This window comes from Anas platyrhynchos, chromosome 2 (assembly GCF_047663525.1).
Source record: "Anas platyrhynchos isolate ZD024472 breed Pekin duck chromosome 2, IASCAAS_PekinDuck_T2T, whole genome shotgun sequence".
NCBI lineage: Eukaryota > Metazoa > Chordata > Aves > Anseriformes > Anatidae > Anas > Anas platyrhynchos.
In genome coordinates this window covers 151,541,315-151,561,153 of record NC_092588.1, presented here as the reverse complement: position 1 = coordinate 151,561,153, position 19,839 = coordinate 151,541,315, and the positions used below count along the sequence as shown (strand labels likewise).

Sequence of the window (19,839 nt, the reverse complement as noted above, 5' to 3'; positions counted from 1 at the left end):
ACACTAAAGGCAAATGGGATCAGTGAGCTACACATGGTTGGATGTAAGTTTCAAATTAAGCTGCTATGAAATTGTGCAAAGGTTACCTTCCTTTTATTTTTATTTTTTTCCTGTAAACATGAGTCTGAGAGCTCTGAGTTACTGCTATGTGTAGCTGATATAAGGACAGCTTAGTCCTCCATCTGCACAAAGCAAAGGGTTTCTGGAAACTGCCCTTGACAATTTTTGTCTAAATACAGAGATCTAGCTGAGCAAAAAGACCACAAGAGCCACAAGGACTTAAGAAGTGCCCTACTGAGCCAGACCACTGCTTCCCCAGCTCCATCATTCTCTCTTTAAGTCACAGCAGCTGAGGATATTTAAGAATTGGTGTCAGCTGGCTGCTTTCTGCAGTCCAATCCTCTCATATTTCACCACCACCTACAATAAAAATATTAGAAATGCTTGAGACTCTGTCTGTGCCTATTTCCTTTAGTGTCTGTTGATGAGTCATGAATTTTTTCAATTGTTTTTTGCACCTCTGATACCAGCTGTTTTCAGAAGCCTCTTGTGGGAAAAACTTTCAGAAATTCCCTACCTGCTGCAGAGGAGAAGTACTGACTTCTACCAGCATTAAATTGATCTCTCATTATTTTCAAGGACTGCTATTCTGTCCTAGTGTTTTGGGATTCAGTGAGTAATAGTCAGACAAAGGCTTGGTTTGTGTCATGCAGAGAAGCAATGAAAAATTAAATTAAATTAAAATTAAATGAAATAAAATAAAAATAAGGTAAAATAAGGTAAAATAAGGTAAAATAAGATCAAATAAAATAAAATAAAATAAAATAAAATAAAATAAAATAAAATAAAATAATAAAAACGCCATGTACTGCTTGAGGCCTATACACACACACATGTAGGTATGTTCCTGAGGTTTTGGAGTGATTCCAGCATGAAGAGCAGGGGTTTTGTTTGTTTAAATACCACCATTTTAAATGTTGTTAACCTGCTCGTGTTTATCAGCTGAACCACAGCTCAAGCCAAGTTCACTTCCAGATGCCCAGTGTCACTCTCTGTGTTCTAGTTATAAATACCTGTTCCAAAAGCCTGCATGGTGACACCCCACCTTGCCATCCAGGATAAGTGACCATCTCTGTCACGACCTTAAACGAGGTTCTGGTTGCATTAATGCATTGTCTTTCCAGCAACAAGAACATGCAAACAGACTGTCTCCTAACATGAGGCAAGTGCTGAAGCTCGTGTCTGTCCTTTGTGCCCTGCACCTCCTTCCTCTGTAGAGCTGAGCGAACATCAGACTAATCTGCACAAAGCCTGGCAGAGACGTATTGCTGGAATACATAATGCAGGAGGCACAGATATAGAAAAGTAGGGTGAGCTCACTGCTATTTACCTCTGTAAAGGAAAGTTGGTGGAGCAGCAGTTTTGCTCATGTTATCAGAGTTATTTTTCAAGTTCTCCTGTCATGAATGACATTTGGAAATAATGTAGAGTTTTGTGTTTCGAGTTTCCAAACAATGTCATAAACAAATGAAACCATTATTTCATGCAACTGCAACAACCTGTAAATGGGAATAATTTAAAATATACTGAAAACCTAAACAAGAAAAAAATAAAAGGAAAAACAAATAGTTTGAACACCTAGCTTAGTGTTGATAAAAAACAATAAAGAGTGGAAAAGAATTAATCAGTGAAGAAATGGTAGCAAAGGAAAACACAGTAAGAATAATGTGCTAGTTTATGAGAAATAAAAATGTTTCTCCTTTTACTGTGTGCATTTGCATTAGCCATAAGTCTCCCTGTGCAGGGAAGTTCTTGCTGGCTCAGTGTGGTACCTGAACCTGTGTCTAGCAGAAAGTGGGGGTGTTGGATAAATATTGAACCAGAGGGGGACCCAGAAGAGATTCAGCTAGTGTCCATGTTGCCCTCCCTTGGAGAAGAAGGAGACATAAAGCTGGGCCAGGGCACGCAGGGCTCAGCTGGTCCCCAGGAAAGCCTGGTATCAAAGGAGCATTCAGCAGAGGTTCACTCGTGTTTTTGTCCCAGCCATTGAACATACAGAGGACATTAAGCTAGCCAGTTCCTTTGACACAGACCTACTGTGTCACACCATATGAACCATCCTTCTGCTTCCCCTTGTAATCTATTGTTCAACCATCTCCTGCAGAGGAGATTTCCCATATGCCTTGGGGTTCCTGTACAAAAAGAAAAACAAAGACACTTCCATGCAGCAATTGCTTGCCATATGTGTTGTTTGATTGCCTTGCACTGAGTCCCTTCTATCTCTAGTTGAAAATACCAGTAACCAAACAAAGGCCATTCACCGTGTTCACCTGGGAGCTCTGAGTCAGAGACGGTTTTGCAAGATATCCTCCTTCTCATAAATAATTTGGTGAAATAAAGGTTCGTAAGAGGGCAGGAAAAGACAGCAGTGAGATTCTGAAGGATGTTGCTAGTTGGGTTTCTTTGAGGACAGGAATAGATTGGTTCTTCCAGCAGAGTACACAGGGTTTGTCATGCTCGTGCCAACAAGCTTCAAGTCATTTATAAAGGCTCAATTCCAACTGCCCCAAGCAGTCGGCTGTAGATGTGCACTTTTTGCTTTACAAATGGGAGGTGACCTTAGAGCAAAGGGACCCTCCTTACTGCCTGACTCCTTGACTTCCCCAGATGAAAGGTGTCGGCTTCCCCAGCAGCTCAGAAGTATACTATCAAAACTTTCTCCAGTTTTTAGTCAGCTTTTTGCTCACCTCAGGTTGCTGTTAAAGGGCACTCTGTACTTTGTTGTAAATTAATTTCACAGGGTTTTGCAGTACGGATCAATTTTACATACTGTAATTTAATGGGAACACAATGCTTAATTTTGCTGTTTGCAGAACGAAGAGCCGATTTTCTCCAAGGATGGTCGGAAGTTTTTCTTTGTGCGAGCCATTCCTCAGGGAGGACGTGGAAAGTTCTATCACATCGCTATGTCATCGTCACAGGTAGGGAAGGTGCAAGCATAGAATCTTGTGAATAAAGGAAAGCATTCAGTGGTGGTTTACCAGGCATAAGATAACATGAACTTCTGAATCGGATACTTAGAAGGAAAAAGTCTATCAACTATCTCTTTTCAAACAATATTGTTTCGTTGGTTTTTGTTTGTTTGTTTTGTTGTGTTTGTGTTTTTTTTTTAATACCTTCTTAGTTGTACATAAATAAGTAAATCCCTACACTGCCAGAAAGGATTAATCTGAAGCTTGTGGACACACTGGATTAGAGAAACAGGTTTGAAGCTGCTCTGTATTGAATTTATCCCATTATCTTCAGTGGAGTTAAGATGATTTTCACTGTGTTATTTCTATACCTGTCTATTCACAGAAATATGAGAGGGAGGTAAAGTGTGGAAATTGCAGGTGCATGGTTTGTTTTGAACAGGTAATGGAGTTTAGAGAATTCCCTTTCTCAGAACAGAAATACAAAGAGAAGCTTTGCTCAGATATCTTCTTTTAAGAATAAAGAAATCAAATTCTCTTTTATTTTTGGCAGCCCAACAGCAGCAGTGATAACTTACAGTCTATTACATCTGGTGACTGGGATGTGACAAAGATATTGGCATATGATGAAAAGAGGCATAAAATGTAAGTAAACTTTGGTCTGATAGATCAGTCATCCACTGCTTAGCACTGGGCTATGGGGTTACTTACAGTAATGTTGTGTATGCACCTGACATGTATGAGCTCAAGGAAACGGGGATAAGACAGACACCTCTGTTTCTGCCTCTGTTTTAGTTTAACTTCCTACACCATTTCATATAGCTTGTCTTTGTTTGATTTTCTATATACAGTTCAAACCTCCCTTTCTGTGACTATAAATGTAGCATATATTTCTATAGTAAAATGCTTTCTCCTGCAGTGATTTCAGATGTTAAACTCTGAAGGAAAGATGACTATCTTCATTGACTTCCTAGATAGTCAGTTTTACAAAGAATCCTTTATTGACCTTCAAAAATAGCAATTTAATAGAAAAAAAAAAAAATAGAATGATAATAATAAAAAAGTCACATTCTTTATGCTAGTAAAATAAATTATTTTTTTGTTAGTTTGTTTTTTGTTTGTTTGTTTGTTTGTTTGTTTTAAAAAATTAAGCCAGATTTCATGAAAATACATTAAAACGTTTGAAGTTTTTCTGGAATCAAACACCATATTGGGGCCTTTGTATGCAAAGACCCATTAGATACAAGATTGAACTCCCAGTTTCTTAAGGTCGCTGAAATGTCTAAGTCTCTGGAATATGACAAACTTTGAATGATCAGAGCATAATGCTCCTTCAGGGTGCTGAATACCCTCAATTAGCAATAACTTCAATAAGAGAAAAAGGTTATTAGCACTTGGAAGAGATGAGAAGCACCAAAGCTCTTGCTTGCATTTTCACTTACCAGTCAAACAGAAAATACCATGCACTATTTGTGCAACCAAAATTTACATTTAGGTAAATGCAGCTTATTGGAAAGAGGACAGCAGGGCTGAATACCTTGCTATTCACCCCACAGACACTATGTCCACTATGTCTGCTCCTGTGGGCTGTCACTATTCACATGAAATGCATCTGAGGCATCATTCTGGACCCTGAGGTTGTTCACCTCCAGCAGTATCAGGAGGTTCAAGGTCAAGAAAAACTGCCTCACTGTTACTGCAGAACAGGGCTTTCACTCTTTAGCTGGGAGAACAGATCACCACAGTCTCAGCATAAAACTTGGGCAATGAAGCATTCTTCATCTATGTTGCCTTCCCTGCAAGTTCAACTCCCTTTTTCAAAGGGGACATTTCCATATGTTTCACGTAAGCCCCTGGTTAGCTAAACGTGCAAAGAATTAAAAATAAAGTAAAAATGGTTCTAGAGAAAAAGAAAAGCTGTTAAAAGGTAATTCTGCACCATAGAGCTTGATGTGAAAATGTGAAGGTCGTTATCTTCAGCACTTGAACCGTTTTGACCCACTGGTATGCATAGTCCGGGACCCAAACTTTTTCACATCTGTTTTAATTGCATCCTACCACGTACTTGTTTGAGCTGGCACAGTGACATATTCCTCTGTATGTTTTTCTAATTTCAGTTTAAAATTTCCTTGCTTTTACAAGATCAAGCAAATGGCTATGTGAATTAAGATGCTATTGTATAAGATATTTGTAAGTGTCCTCCTGAGAATTCAATTATCTTTTTTTTTTTTTCTTTCTTTCTTAGTTATTTCCACAGCACAGAAGATTTGCCAAGAAGGAGACATTTGTACAGGTCTGTACTTTACTAATGTCAAATGCAGAATTTCTCTTTTCAGTCATTACATAAAAGATTGCAGTAAAAACAATTACTTATCTGTTTCTTTTAACGACATTGCAACACCCAGACAGACGAGCATAACACTAGCGAACAAAATGTGGGAGATTTGGAAATGTTTGAAATTTAGCAATTTTTTAATTTTATTGCAAATTTCAAAATAATCCCAAAATTGATAACCTATTACAAAACTTTCCAACAAAACTACTTAGTGTTTGAAAGAATTCAGAGTTACGTAAACTAAGAGTATAAACTGTTTCTATACTTCCAGACTTTTCTTCAAAGTTCAACAGCACTTCACCTGCTCAGGAGATTGAAAAGAAAAAGCAATATGTTATGTTTACAAATGTGTTTTCTTTCAGTAATTCTAGGTAACTTTAGTATTCTCAGTAACTGTACAATGAATAAAAGGTTAGTTTATAGTAAGCTATTGTAATGTAGCTATCACAAAGTATTGTGGGAATAGATTATAAAAAGGAGGAAAACCAAACTCTGAAATAACCATTCTGGAATCATTATTTTCTTCTATTTTTCTTCTCAGTGTTTGTAATGAAGGACAGGGCTGGTGATAGCATCATTTTATAAAAGACTGCCAGTACATTTTCATTCTCTAACATGATTTCATAACTTTTTTCCCTTAGTGGGGAGAAAACTAGAGCGAACTATATTATCTACAATTTAATCATTTTTTTCTTTTTAATTATGTTTTCCTGTTTGCTGCATTACATATTTTTAAGAGTAGTTCAGGTCAGTATTTATTTTCTTGAAGAATAGAAAATGGGGAAGAAAAAAATCAAATCCATATTGACTATTAATTTTTATCAGCAGATGGGAAAAAAAAAAAAAAAGTCACTTAAAAGCTGAGTCCAGGCACAGTTGCTCAGAAAACCTCACTAACCTCCATACTGATAACAGCGAAAAAGATGCCCAAAATGTGAATGTCCTCAACTTTATGTTGATTACATAGTGACATTGGCCTCATTTGATTTCCTGAATTGGGTAGTCTGAAACATGATCTCAGCCTAAACAAGATCCCAAGGGCTGCTCAGTTGAGTCTTTGGTGGCCCTAAATAGGTTGCTCAGCCTCATCCCTTTTCACCTTGAAATGCTAGCAAAACCACTCATCTACTTCACTGCAATACTTGGAAGATATATTAATTAATACTCTTGAAGTACCATGAAGCTGCAATATGCCATAGCACTGCAAAATTTCATTTATTAATATGTGTTAATAATCAGTTATTCGTTCTTCAATCTACAGTAGGTTCTTACAAAATGCTTCTGAAAATATGGACAAACCATATTATCTTCTTCAAAATAGACCCCTAAACACAATCTTTTCTTTCTATTTGGACATTGTAACATCAATTGTTCGAATTCCTGAAAATACCTTTAGCCTCAGAGACAGCTGTTACCAAATCAAACCAGTGAGGCAACCAGTTAGAAACTTAAAGAAAGCAATTCCAGTCCTTTATTGTCTCCTATAATATAAATTGGTATAGAAACATTACTCCTTTATTTCATGCTTTCATTCACTAAATCATAACTTCCTCTTGTGGAATTGCAACTATGATTTTATTTTAAAAACTGTAACATCCTACATAACTATCTGACCTTGCAAAGAAAGATATCAGTATCTGCTTATATATTGTCCATTCAGGAAAAAAAAAAAAAAAAAAAAAAAAAAAAAAGCCATTACTGCTGTTTAAACTCAACCAAATGGAAATGCTTTGTCTTGCTAATGTTGAACACATTATATTTATGTTCTTGTTCCACAGTACAGTGAGGTTCAAGTAATGTTGCTTCCAGATAACATTTGCTCAGTGACCTTCATGGACTTGTATTAACTTTTTCAGCGCAAGCACAAATGGGAACTTCAACAGGCAGTGTCTGTCTTGTGATCTGATTGAAAACTGTACATACTTCAGCGCATCATTCAGTCACAACCTGGAATACTTCTTACTGACATGTGAAGGTATGTTGGTTTTGTTTTTGTGACTATTGTGTCTAAGGATAGGATTTAGGCATGGATGTCTTAGATATCCTCTGAACCTGTGGGCAGTTTTGAAAGATAGGCCCTAAATATCTGTGTCACTTCACTCGTAAAGCTTTACTCATTTTTTTTTCTTTTGTGTGTTGTTTTTGGTGGTGGTTGGTTGATTGGCTTGGTTTTTTGAACTATAAAACACATGTGCAACCTGCTTCTGTGTACATCTTACTATTGAAGACAGAGACAAGTTCCTTTAGCCAGTCGAAGCATCCTCAAATTAAAATAGGAGCAAAACCTAGGGGAGATAAACATCAGTAAATTTATGAGAGGAAAAAAACAGCAAGGTGGGATTAACCATGGGTGACTGGAACTAAGTTCCAAATGCATTAACTCTACTGATTTGATTGTAAGGATTTCCTTACATCACTACTGTGAACTGGGGGATTTCAAAGTTGATAGGTTGCCGTCAAAAGACAGTTTGCCAATAAAACTCAGCTTGCAGAAAAGTATCTAATGGACAATGTGCTTGGTGGGTGAGTACAGAGTATCTGTTGTTTCACTGCTGATTCATCTTGCATTTCCCTTAGCTTGAAATAATCTACAGGCCCAACAGAGGTTTCCTGATTTGAAAACACCTTACAGGACATTTCTGGAGAAGAGTTTTAAAAGCCAGCTTTCTCCAGCTCTGTTAAGAATCAATGAAGAACTCCGTAACATTTGATCCTATGTGATTAAATTCTGCTTAGTTATCCTAAATTACCCACACTGTGCATACACACAGAACTGGATTGCAGCTCCCATGCCCGTATGGGTAAGCATTGTTTTTACTGGTTGCGCAATGCCATGAAGTATCTCAAATGGCTGTATACCCCTAAAAAAGTCTGGCAAAGCAGCATGCCAGCAAGAAAGGTCTGATTTTCAGCAGCTCAGGAAAAGTAAGTATGTATATAATATAAAGAAGAGTAGCTGTTGTGTATGCTGTTGTAGAGAAGTCAGGTGGTGCATGGACATCACCTGCTTTGGATAGCAAATATTCACTGGTGTCAGCAACTGTGGAGCACACCAATGATAAAGAACAGGTATATGAGATGGCAACATGGGAAACAACCAGGATAATCATGATAAAGAGCCAGACCCCCTGCTTATGCGTGGGCTCCTCTCCATGGGCCGCAGCCTCCTCCAGGCCACATCCACCTGCTCCACCGGGGGCTCCTCCATGGGCTGCAGCGTGGAGATCTGCTCCATATGGGACCCATGGGCTGCAAGGGGACAGCCTGTTCCACCAGGGGCCTCTTCACAAGCCACAGGGGAACTGCTACTGTGTGCCTGGAGCACCTCCTGCCCTCCTGCTGTTCTCACCTTGGGGGCTGCAGGGCTGGCTCTCTCACTTCTCACTCTTCTCTCTCAGCTGCTGTAGCACAGCAGTTTTTTTTTCTTAAATCTGCTCTCCCAGAGGCCCAACAAGCATCAGTCGTGGCTTGGCTCAGGCCAGATGGAGCTGGCTCTGCTCTGCCATGGGGCAGTTGCTGGGCTCTCCTCATACCCTGCAGGCCCCCTGCTACCAGAATCTGGCCACATAAACCCAGTACATACCAACCAAAATGTCTATACATTTCTTAGAATGTGTTTTGTCCCAAGAAGGAAACATAGACTGTATTTTTGAAGACATTTATAAGTAGACTAAAAAATACATGGCAATACAACGTAGTGAAGTAACACTGGCAGTACAATGAGTAATTATCTTAATGGACTATCTGAAAATCTATGACCGTATGTGGCAGACATATGCAGAAAGTGTAATTTCCCACTAAATATTCAGTAATGTAGTGAACGTTACTGTATTTATGACGTTTGTCTCTTGACAAGAAAAGCCCTGTGCATTGTTATTCTTGTATTCATTTCAAGAAAAGCTGTCAATAGCTCATAGAAACAGATCTCCATCACACCAAGATAATTGCTTTGCCGTAAATTGAAGTATTTGCGAATACCAATATTAAATTTTCTAAAGGATCTTATTGACCATTGGAGATATGTTTGTATTGTATTATATCTCATTTACAAAAAAAAAAATAAAAAAAAATGAAGTGTTACCTGAAGAGATTAATGAAATTTATTAGAGTGTACATTAATCCAGATACACAAGATAATCATTTTGTATAACAAACTGTGGGCCAGATCCTCAGATGCTGCAAACAATACCCCCATTATCAGGTCGTTAGTGTTAAATCTGTTTACATCTGCTGAACATATCTTTGTCTGAATTTTAATTAAACAGGACTAAATTGTCAAACTGTACTCTCCACACACTGCAAATACATCACAGTTTGAACCTTGAAACTACTGTCAATATCTCCATTCAAATACCTTTGCAAAATGAGTGTGCATGAGAAATACAGAAATCCTGGCAAGATTTCCTTTTTCAATTATTTTATAAAAGTCCACTAAATTTGGTAGTTTCCTTTCTTACATAAATGAGAGTTGTATTTTTTAAAGTTCTTTACTTTCAAGAAGTTTGCTGGTATGTTTCTTTTTAGAACATTTTGTGCAGGACCCATTTAACATCAGGTGTCTGTTGTGTTCGCATCTACAGCAGAGTCAACTCCCTTTGGCTCCTGTTATAGCCAAAGTGGGTATGGAAAGGGGAATCATTGCTTCTGTGTGAAATGCAAACTTCTGGACAAAATAATCATTCCCTCAGACTTCGGTGGCTATGCTGAATATGCAGGGAATGGAGGGTGGATGTCTTAATGTATCATGTGCATCAGGCTCTTGGAGTCAAATGGAGAATTTTGAACACCCTGCCATAGGCTGAATTCATATTTAGATGCTTCCCAGGAAGTCTGGTTCATGTTTATAAGATACCAAAACTTATTATACAGGTGTTGCAGTTTAATGGAGAGTCAGTTGGATCCACTAACAGGAGGCTTCCTTCTCCATTGCTTCTCAGGCTGCTCACACCTGAAGTCAGTGCTACTATCCAAGCAGTGGCAAACCATACCTAATGCGGTTTGGTGCTTTCTCCTCCATCTAAACTATAAAAAAGCACCCACAGCATGGATCTTGATGTATACATGTACTCTGTAACTGGCTACACAAATGTGTGTTTGTAGCAGTAACCATGCTAGTGTCAGATTTATATGTACCTTTGAACTTAGCTAAACTTAATATTTTTATTTTGACCAACCCTATAATATGTTGAGAATTCATATTTTCTCAGATGTCCATAGGACAATTTAATGGCCAAATATTTATATGAAGTTTTCAATGGCTTGAAAACCATTTCTGCATTGACTGTTAGAGACTAACCTCCGCCATACCTCAGTTTCTCTCTAACCCTTTTAAGAACTCACTTTGCAATCTTCAGTTGCCAACTTCACTGTGTATAGAGATGCAGACACAACTGTGGCTCAGAGTAACCTCTCTGAAATGGATGTTAAGCTTTGTAAGGTTTGATTAAGTGAAAGGCACTGGAAAGGGAAAACATATAGCTATTAAGAAAAAGAAAAAAAGAAAAAAGAAAAAAAAAAGTCTGGCAAGAAGTCTGGCATTGCTCATTTGAACCCAAAGGTAAAGAGCTGGAAGATTTCTACTCACAACTTCAGTACCTTAGAGGCAGGATATAATTGTCTTGAAGGACTTTTTGCTGTCCTTAACAGCAGTGCTATGCAGCACAGGCTGAAATGAGAGAAGTTCGCTATAATAAACGGTAACCTCTCTTTCAAGAGGACAATGTAATGCTTACTGTCAATAGGCAACATTTATTGCAATCACTCAGTCCCAGAAGGCTAGTTACCTTATTTTTCATCTAATTTTATATGCTCATGATTGAATTACTGTGGTAGGATCTAAGGAAGCATGATGCTTTGCAGACTGCTCTTAGATTATCTTGTTGAGACACTGTGGAAAAAGCAATATGTACTGGAGCAAGGTCACTCCTACTGTCACCTTCATCACAAAATATGGGCTTACACTTCTGTCTCCTATCATAAACCAGCATAGGCTCTGCCACTGATTCCCTTTAAGATAAAGAGAATGAAAATCTGGATGGAAGTGTTTTGCTACCTTATACTTAAATTTAATTGAGGATGGATTTTTCTCATCTGGAATACAATGTAAAATTCAATTGTATAGACAAAAAGGCAAGAAATGACAAGTTTTGGCTGTGGAAAGCAACATTTTCCTGTTTATTTAGTGGCGTTCAGATATATAAAGTGCAGAGCTGAAAGACACTGAGACAGTAATGCACTAAAAAACATTTTTAGGTGATTGCTCCTCCTTTGCAAGAATGAAACCTTATCAAGACAATAACTGTAGTCAGTTCTGTAATGTTTTATTGTTTCCATTTTAAATAGATGTTCTTCATCTTCAGTGACTCCTTCCCTTGCTCCCCAGAGTTACTTACCGACACTATTAAAACCTGAGTGTTAACAAAGTCATTCATGGAGGAAGAAAGGATGGACAACCGTTTTTATTGCAGGCTACCTTGTACTCTGACACTCTGTGTATCAGGTTTGGTTCCAGTGTCTTCACTCTCATAAAAAGTGTGTTTGAAGTTGCTGAGATTTGGCTTGAACACATGGAATTGACAAAGATTTTCCAGATCCTGGAGTTCAAGTCCCTGCTATTTCAGGCAGCTGCATCATATCTTCCTCTGAGTCAGCTGGTCAGTCGCCATCAACTCTAGCCTTAAGCTAATCTTGGCCAGCTCTATGCCTTTGGGGAGCCATGAGGTTCCCCACAAAGGGTTAATGCCTACTAGCTTTGAGATGAGAGGAATGGTGAGGAAGTCTTCTAACCCATGCATACATTACTGCAATTAATGCCATTTAATATGTGATGAAAATGATAGGGTGTGTGCTGTTCATGGAATGACTACCAGCCTGATAATTAAAGTTCTCCATAATCATGCATTATCAGGAAGGGATTAATCATTTTTTTAAGGATGACACAAAGAAAATTAGTAGTTATGCAGAGGGGAGGGGACTATAATAAGGACTAAGAGGAAACTATTGCCTCATGCTCAGCATGGTTGCTGGTGATACAGAAGTGCCTTTGCCACTGCACTGTGTGTTATCATTTTGTCTATTGACCAATTTGGAAAAAAAAAAATCATCTTTCACTTTGAAAAGAGAGGACAGTGTATCTTAGAACAGGGAAAGCTATTTTTTCTTATAGGTTTCAAGTCCTTTCTATTTCTCCAGAAATAGTAAGATTGTTCTGGTTCAAAACAAATTAAAATCACTATAGTTTATCCAAGCTCTTTGAAGATTCTTTTTTGTTGGATTCTTTTTGTTTATAGTTGACTGGTGTGTACAGGTGAAATGATGTTAAAGCTGTCTCTCTCTTTGGAGAAACGAAAGTAGGCTTTTCTAACAAAAATGTTGAAGTACTATCACCTGATTTCAAAGTCCTCTCTAGTAATGCAGTTATCAGTAGCTCAGCCTAGATGCTGTAGATCAGTAATCACAGGTAGCAGGAACAAAGCCATTTCTGCCTTTTCTATAAGTCAGTTTTGTAGCTGTAGAGAAAAATGATATGTTGTAACTGAGCTGTGCTTGATAATATGCCTAAAGAACCAACGGGAAAGAGATTTATCTGGGTATAAGTCTGCTTTTCACCAGGTATGTCCTCTGAGCCAGCAGCCATAATGCCAATAGCACTGTAAGTACACTCCTGGTCCTGCAGTGCTGAATGATGCCTGTAGGCTGGGTTAATCATAAAAAATGAGATTTATAGCTCTTTGGTTCTGCCAGATAACATCCTGGTTCAGTCCCATAAACAGAGCAAGGAGTACAAAAGCACTGTGTAGGAAAATGTTGTAAAGGATCTCCTTTGAGAGAGTGATTCACACTAATAAAGAAGCAATGCAACCAATTTAATGATAATCTGAGTCAAATTCCTCATATTATTGTACATATAACTTGTCCTGTCATTGTAGCTTTGAATTTTAAAGATGAGTGCTGCAAGTTTATTATTTACAGAGGCAGCATGTAGCTATAAACTTCTCATCTCCTTAAAATGTTTCTTGAGAACTGAATTATCTTCTTTCTCCCTCTTGGAGGGATATGGAAACATCATCTGAACATGTGAGCACTTGGTAGCATTGTCTGCTACTTCCACCTATTAAGTTTATCCTGAGCATTAAAATGAGCATTTATTGTTCTTATATTTTCCTAATTATTTTTGGAGTCAAAAAGACTTTCACTACTAAGTTGCATCAAATCATCTAGCTCTGCTTTGTGGAAGGCTGTCCTCATATCAGTTTTAATCATATTTTAACCCTGAATAATCCAGACAATGTTTTAGCAAGGCTTGGCCTTCCAGTATGAAGAGGTCTAAAACCATGTTGTTTTACAGATCCCTTTTTCTGTCCACTCATGTGGTCACAGCACAAGCTCCTGCACACATGCATTGCACAAGTCCAAAATGTTATATTTCTGAGCAACACCATACACACAGAAATCTTTTTAAGGTAAAAAGGGGCTAAGTTAAAAAATACATTCAGTGAAAGCATTCATTTGCAATGAGGGCTGCTTAAAAAGAATTCATCAGCGTAGCTTTTATGTTTGTCAGGGCCAGGATTTGGAAGGGGGTTCACACCCTTGATTTGTACAATCATGTTAAAACTAGTAACTACCACTATCACCTCTCCTGCATTAATAATGTGGCTCTTTACTAAAACCCAGCACTCCCATGGAAAACAACTTTTAAAGGAGGATGGAGGTGGCAAGAAAAGTGGGAAAACTGGATAATGGATGCTGCCTTGTGTGCTGCATAGCCGAGCACTGTGCAGTGTGAGATAAGCTCAGCCAGCAGCCAGCTGGGTGGGAACATCCTCTAAAATGCCAGCATCCAGCACTCTTACCACTTCTATAGTTCAGTCCAAGGATTTAAAAAATAGGATTTTTTTTAATGTAAATAAACATAAAATCCTGTGTGCTGTTTCTAGTATTGTGCCTATTCTTAGATGTCATCTCTGCATAAACACATTGTCTTTTTTGAGTACATTTATTTTGGAAAATCTTGTAGTATTTTATTTTCTCACGGGATTACCAGCTGATTCAGCCAGGCTTGTGTATGCCCCAAAGAGAAGCTAAATTAAATCAATAAAGCACTTGGATTTATTGATGAATTTCACTCCAACAAAATAGCATTTTATTTTCCACATCTTCTTATCAATTCGGCCAGTTTCATCTGTACTTTTTTTAATGTTGAGTTTATAATGCTGAGTTTTGGGAATGTGTTTGCCTGAAAACTCCATAAAAACCTGGATATATGTTGTTTAACTATCAACTATCTTCACAAAAATTTGCTAGTTTTGGCATTTCACTCCTGAGAAATTTCCTTTTGTAATATTCATTGCAAAATCATGGGGACTTCTACTGCTAGCGACTTGCTTTCTGAATAAAAGTGTCTGAATTCTTTTTGCTACAGTAAGGAAGCTCATGATCTTTGTCTTTCATCATGAGTGAATCAAATCACATTTTGCTTCAGTTTCTTTATTAATATGAGGGGTTGATGGGATCATCACAGGGACATTTTGGCAGCAATTTGTATAGCTCTGTCATTTTGAACATGGAAAGCTTAATATTTAATGTCTCCAGATAATTCTATATTGAGATTTATCAGGATACAGGGAAGAGGCAATAGAAATTTTATTGTTGGTAAAATAAATACAGTGCTGAGTGTTTAATTTGAGTTATGGAAAGACACATAAAGCCCTTTGCAACCTTTCCCCAGATGATCATTTTCATGCTTTTACCAGGTGGGAAGCAGAGGTACAGCAAGAATTAGTGACTTGCCTATGGCCACATCTCAAGCCAAGTATCATGACCCCCATTTCCTTCCTCATATTGCAAGACAGCACTCCAAGGAAAAGCACCGTTGGCTACTGGAACAGACCAGAAGTGGGTCTAGCTCCACAGCCTGTCTCCATCAATGGAGGCTGCATAATTACCCTCTTCAGGATTTTTGCAATAATGTACCCATCAGGGACATATCTGCCCAGCTCTCGCAATAAGAGGTTGGCTCATGCCTTGAGGCAGGAGAATAATGAACCTCTTTCTACATTTTTCTCAGTTCCTTCATTTAATCAGACCTTTTAACCTGTGCTGTGTGGGCCAGACCCACCATCCCTTGAAATCAATGGAAAACCTGGAAATGTGGATTTTTGTAGTAGCTGTGGACAAGCAGATGACAGGAGAGCCCTAAATCAACATAAGATGTCTACCATTCCACAAAGCAAGTTCACAAATTAATGTCTGGTTTATAAAACCTAGTTATATTGCTAATGCATTGCCTTACATATCACACAGAAATCTGGCATATAAGGGTCTCATCAATAATGTTCCTAGAACCAGACTGATCTTAATATTCATTATTCTCATGTAAAGAAAAATAAAAATAAAAATCTGTGCAATAATAATCAAAGTACATAGCATAGCTCTTCCTTGGATACTTTTGGCTGTTTATGGACTATAAAATAAATGAATATTTAGACAAATACATCTGCAAGTGAAGTAGGTGGATTGCTTTCTCTGTTCCCTAAAAAAGCAATCATTTTAATTGCAGAGTACTGTTGGATTCTTTAAATCCTGTGTTGAATGTGAACACCTATGATTTCTATACTTTGAAACAGGTTTTTATAATTTTTTTTTTTAATTTGCTGGTCCTTATCTATACCTGGAGAGTTTGATAACTGTGGGCTGAAAAGTTAAGCTGCAAAATGCTAGTTAGGAGACACGGGTTTGATTTTCTCCTCTGCCACAAGCTCCTTTCAACTCAAGAAAGTATTGTAATTCAAACTTCCTAGAGATATTGTGAAAATAAAATCCATTACTAACTGTGGTGCTCAGACGTGCAGTGACAATAAGGGCACAGAGGCTCCTGGAAGGATAAAATACCAGAGTGGTTTTGAAAGATTCAGTGAATCTTCAATCCCTTCATTGCAGAGCAACCTTCGTAGCAGAAACCCAGCTATTAGCATGCAGGAGAGCACTCCCATAACAAAAACAGCATGTAAAACGATTAAATCATACCAGAGTGAAGAGCTAACAAGGCATGGTTGCACACAGTTGCTGTTAGCTCACAGCACCGTGCAACATTTCATCTCAATAGCAATTCAATAACCGGTCTGTAATTACATCACAGCCCTTAATAAGCACGGGCCCAATCCTCCCAGGTGCTGAGTGTTCTGAAATCCCACCAGCCGTGGTGGGAGCTGGAGAAGCCTGGTGCAGTAGAGGAGCCCCTTGGCACATTGCGGTGTGGGATTCCTGCCAGACCAGCTCCTGTGTCACTACGATGACACTCGGTGCCTTTGGAGACAGGTCTGGCATTCAACGGTCTCTTGAATAAAGGACTGAATTTTGACTTACAGAAGCAGTAAAGTAGTTATGAAAAAAAATAATAACCCAGTATGGGCTTAAAGCATGTAATTTTGTATTATATGTTTTTATAGAGCTCTGAGTGTTAGGAGCTGGAAGACCCAACACAGCCACAAGGAGGACATGCAGGTGGCAGCAGGAATACCATCCTGTGGTTTATTTTATTTGGAGGGTCCTTGGGTGTGTATGTGTGTGCAGTTTACTCCTTGTAGTTGGTATGGAAGGAGGGCCAGAAGGGACAACTCTACCCTGGGGTGCATCAGGCATGGTACTGCTAGCTGGGCAAGGGAAGGGATTGTCCCAGTGTGCTCCGTGCTTGTGTGGCTTCACCTCAAATACTGTGTGCAGTTTGGGGTGCCACAGTATAAGAAAGATATAATGCTATTAGAGAGTGTCCAAAGGAGGGCTAGAAAGATGGTGAAGGGTCTGGAGGGGTGTTCTCAGCCGGAGCAGAGCAGGCTGAGGGGAGGCCTCATGGCGGCCTGCAGCTCCCTCATGAGGGGAGCGGAGGGGCAGGCGCTGAGCTCTGCTCTCTGGGGACAGCGACATGACCCGAGGGAACGGCATGGAGCTGGGACAGGGGAGGGTCAGGCTGGGGGTTAGGGAAAGGGTCTGCACCCAGAGGTGGTCGGGCACTGGGACAGGCTGCCCAGGGACGTGGGCACGGCACCGAGCTACAGGAGTTCAAGAGCATTTGGACACCGCTCTCAGACACAGGGCCTATTTGTTTGGTTGGTTTTTTGGGTTGTTCTCTGGGGACCCAGGTGCTGGACTCGATGATCCTTGGGGGTCCCTTCCAACTCAGATATTCAATGAATCTATAAGTCTATGACTGATCTTTTAGGAAGAATGTGAACAGAGAAAAAGTGGATGCCTGTCAAAAATACAGGGGGAGTGCTTAGTTAATGTTGTTTTATGGTAAAACACCTTGTTCTTCCTTTTGAAAGAAGAGCCAAAGTTCCTATTTAACCTCCCCAGGTAAGCAACATTAAATGCACAGAAGGAAAATGCCTGTATTTAATGCCCTCTGAAACTAAGTTATGTTGAAAGCCTGCTGCTTGGCAGTATTTGTGAAGCATGTGGGTTGACTGTCGACTAATAGTATCATAAAACTGCCCATCGTGGTAATGACAAAACATCTCTGAAGCACTTCTTGCTGAAATTCAAGTAAAAGCTTTCTAAGTGCTAAGGTCCTGCTAAGAGGACCAGCACTTGGCATTTCAGGTGACCTTTGGCGAAGACTGTAATAAATGATGTCGTCGAGGTAGTCTAAAGAGACTTAATTAGATGCTGAAATAACTACTAGTGCTGAGACAGAAGTTTTATTAACTAAGTCAAGAGCCTATGGACAGAGAAGCACAGTAGGCACGTCCCGGTTTAAGCAGATATGGAAGGTTGATACTCAGATTTTACCAATGAGGTAGCACCAGCTGCCAGCACACTTCAGCATAGCCATGCTCTGCAGACCCCAGCCAAGACTGAGAGCCAGTTTTAGATATTTTCCTTACTGCAGGTGCAGTAAGCGAGAGCTGCCAGGCTCTGGGGAAGGTGGTTTCTACCTGCAGTCCTGACCGATTGTGCCTCTCTGTGCCCCATCTTGCCTTGCTGGGGAGCACAATGCTTTATAAAGCACCCTGTAGTAATTTTCATCAGGACCATTAGCACTTAATATCCACAAAGTCTGGAAGACAAAGTCAGTGCTGCTGCTGAAAGAGGCACCCCCATCCTATGTCCACCTTTAGGGCTTTTCCCACTGATCTACCACCAGTGCCTCAATTCAGTATGGGTCCAGGATCTGATATGAATGTAAATTTAATATTAATTAAATATATGTACCTATACATATTTTTTTCTTCTGTGATCAGTTCTAGAAGCTGTTCTGCTCTTTTACTGGATGGTTGAACAAGCGTTTGTGATCATCCAAGGCAGTGGGAAATGCTGGAATGGGACCAAGTATCCAAGGAGGGTGGAAGCAGGCAACGTTGGTTTAAATTATTTAGGGAAATACAGAGCAAGGATCTGGGAGTGTTTTGTAGCCATCAGATGAGTGCAGCTTGTTACTGCTGCACCCCAGAGTAGAATGCTATCTATGGTCTCTATTATTCATGACCAAAGTATGGTTTTCATCTGCTGGCCCAGAGTTACCTCATTTTCCAGCACACTAAATGTTGTGTTATGCATCAACAGAATGCTTTGCTACTTACTGCCTTACCTGCAGCTCACGGAGGGTCAGATTTTCTGGACCATTTGAGATGTCCTTGGCCTGATCTGGGGTGTACGGTAAGGGGTGCAGAGCCGTTGTTAGACACCCTGTGTTATGAAGGGCTGAATGTCGTGGTGTCTTTCTGAGTGGAACAGGACAGGCAGCCTCCAGGAGTGTGTTATCCCTGTGCTGCTCCACACCCAAGGCTTCCTGGCCAAAATATCTGAAAACTGGAGGTAAATCTGAAGTGTATCTGATCACCCTACGATGTGACAACAGCCTCCAGGAGCTGGGCAGGACCCAACAGCATGAGTGTGGGTTTCCCACCCCACCAAAGGAGCCCTGCGGCTGTGGCTGATGCTCACAAATTGTGTCACGGGATGACTGTTATCTGCTGTGACCAGAGAGGTTTCCCATACAGGGATGATTACGATGACGCTTGGCTTTTTGTATACCCAGTAGTGGGAGGCTGTAATTAGTGCTTCAAGGCAAACTGTGACCTCTTGGAACTTTTCCTGAGGGTTATGAAGCTTAAATTAGTTTCTGCTGTTTGAAAGCATGCACAGACTTAATCTGAGGGTCCCATTTATATTATAATTACTATATAATTCACATTTGCATTCACTTGACTTCCTTTCTTACTTAACAGCTAAGGTTGGCTCTCGTGTCTCAGTGCCTTTGTGCGTAGTTCAGGGGTCAGAAGTCCCAGGGGTGAAGCACGGCTGGGGATGTTCTCCCTCGCTCGCATGCCTGTACGACTTTCAAACAGCAGGCTGATAAGAAAAATCCCTTTTGCACGAGCAGAAGCTATCACAAGAGCTTTTTCTCCGGGAAAAGATAGGACGTTATTAGTAGTTTGGAATTTAAAGGAGAACTTATTTTCTGTTGGCTGTTAACAACATAGTTATTAAAGGAGTCTGAGATTAATTAAATAAAATGCTGGCTTTTCTACA

General features: G+C 39.5%; 1 protein-coding gene across 4 annotated transcripts in view; it reads left to right on the top strand.

The window, feature by feature from the left end:
* The window catches only part of DPP6 (dipeptidyl peptidase like 6), a 548,682-nt gene that overhangs the window by 504,164 nt on the left and 24,679 nt on the right, over nt 1–19,839 (top strand). For all 4 annotated transcript variants that reach the window (XM_027450427.3, XM_021276661.4, XM_021276660.4 and 1 more), the window contains exons 13-16: nt 2,874–2,981; nt 3,526–3,617; nt 5,218–5,265; nt 7,164–7,282. In XM_027450427.3, the coding sequence (XP_027306228.1) occupies nt 2,874–2,981; nt 3,526–3,617; nt 5,218–5,265; nt 7,164–7,282 (367 nt within the window). The remainder of the gene's footprint in view (nt 1–2,873; nt 2,982–3,525; nt 3,618–5,217; nt 5,266–7,163; nt 7,283–19,839) is intronic.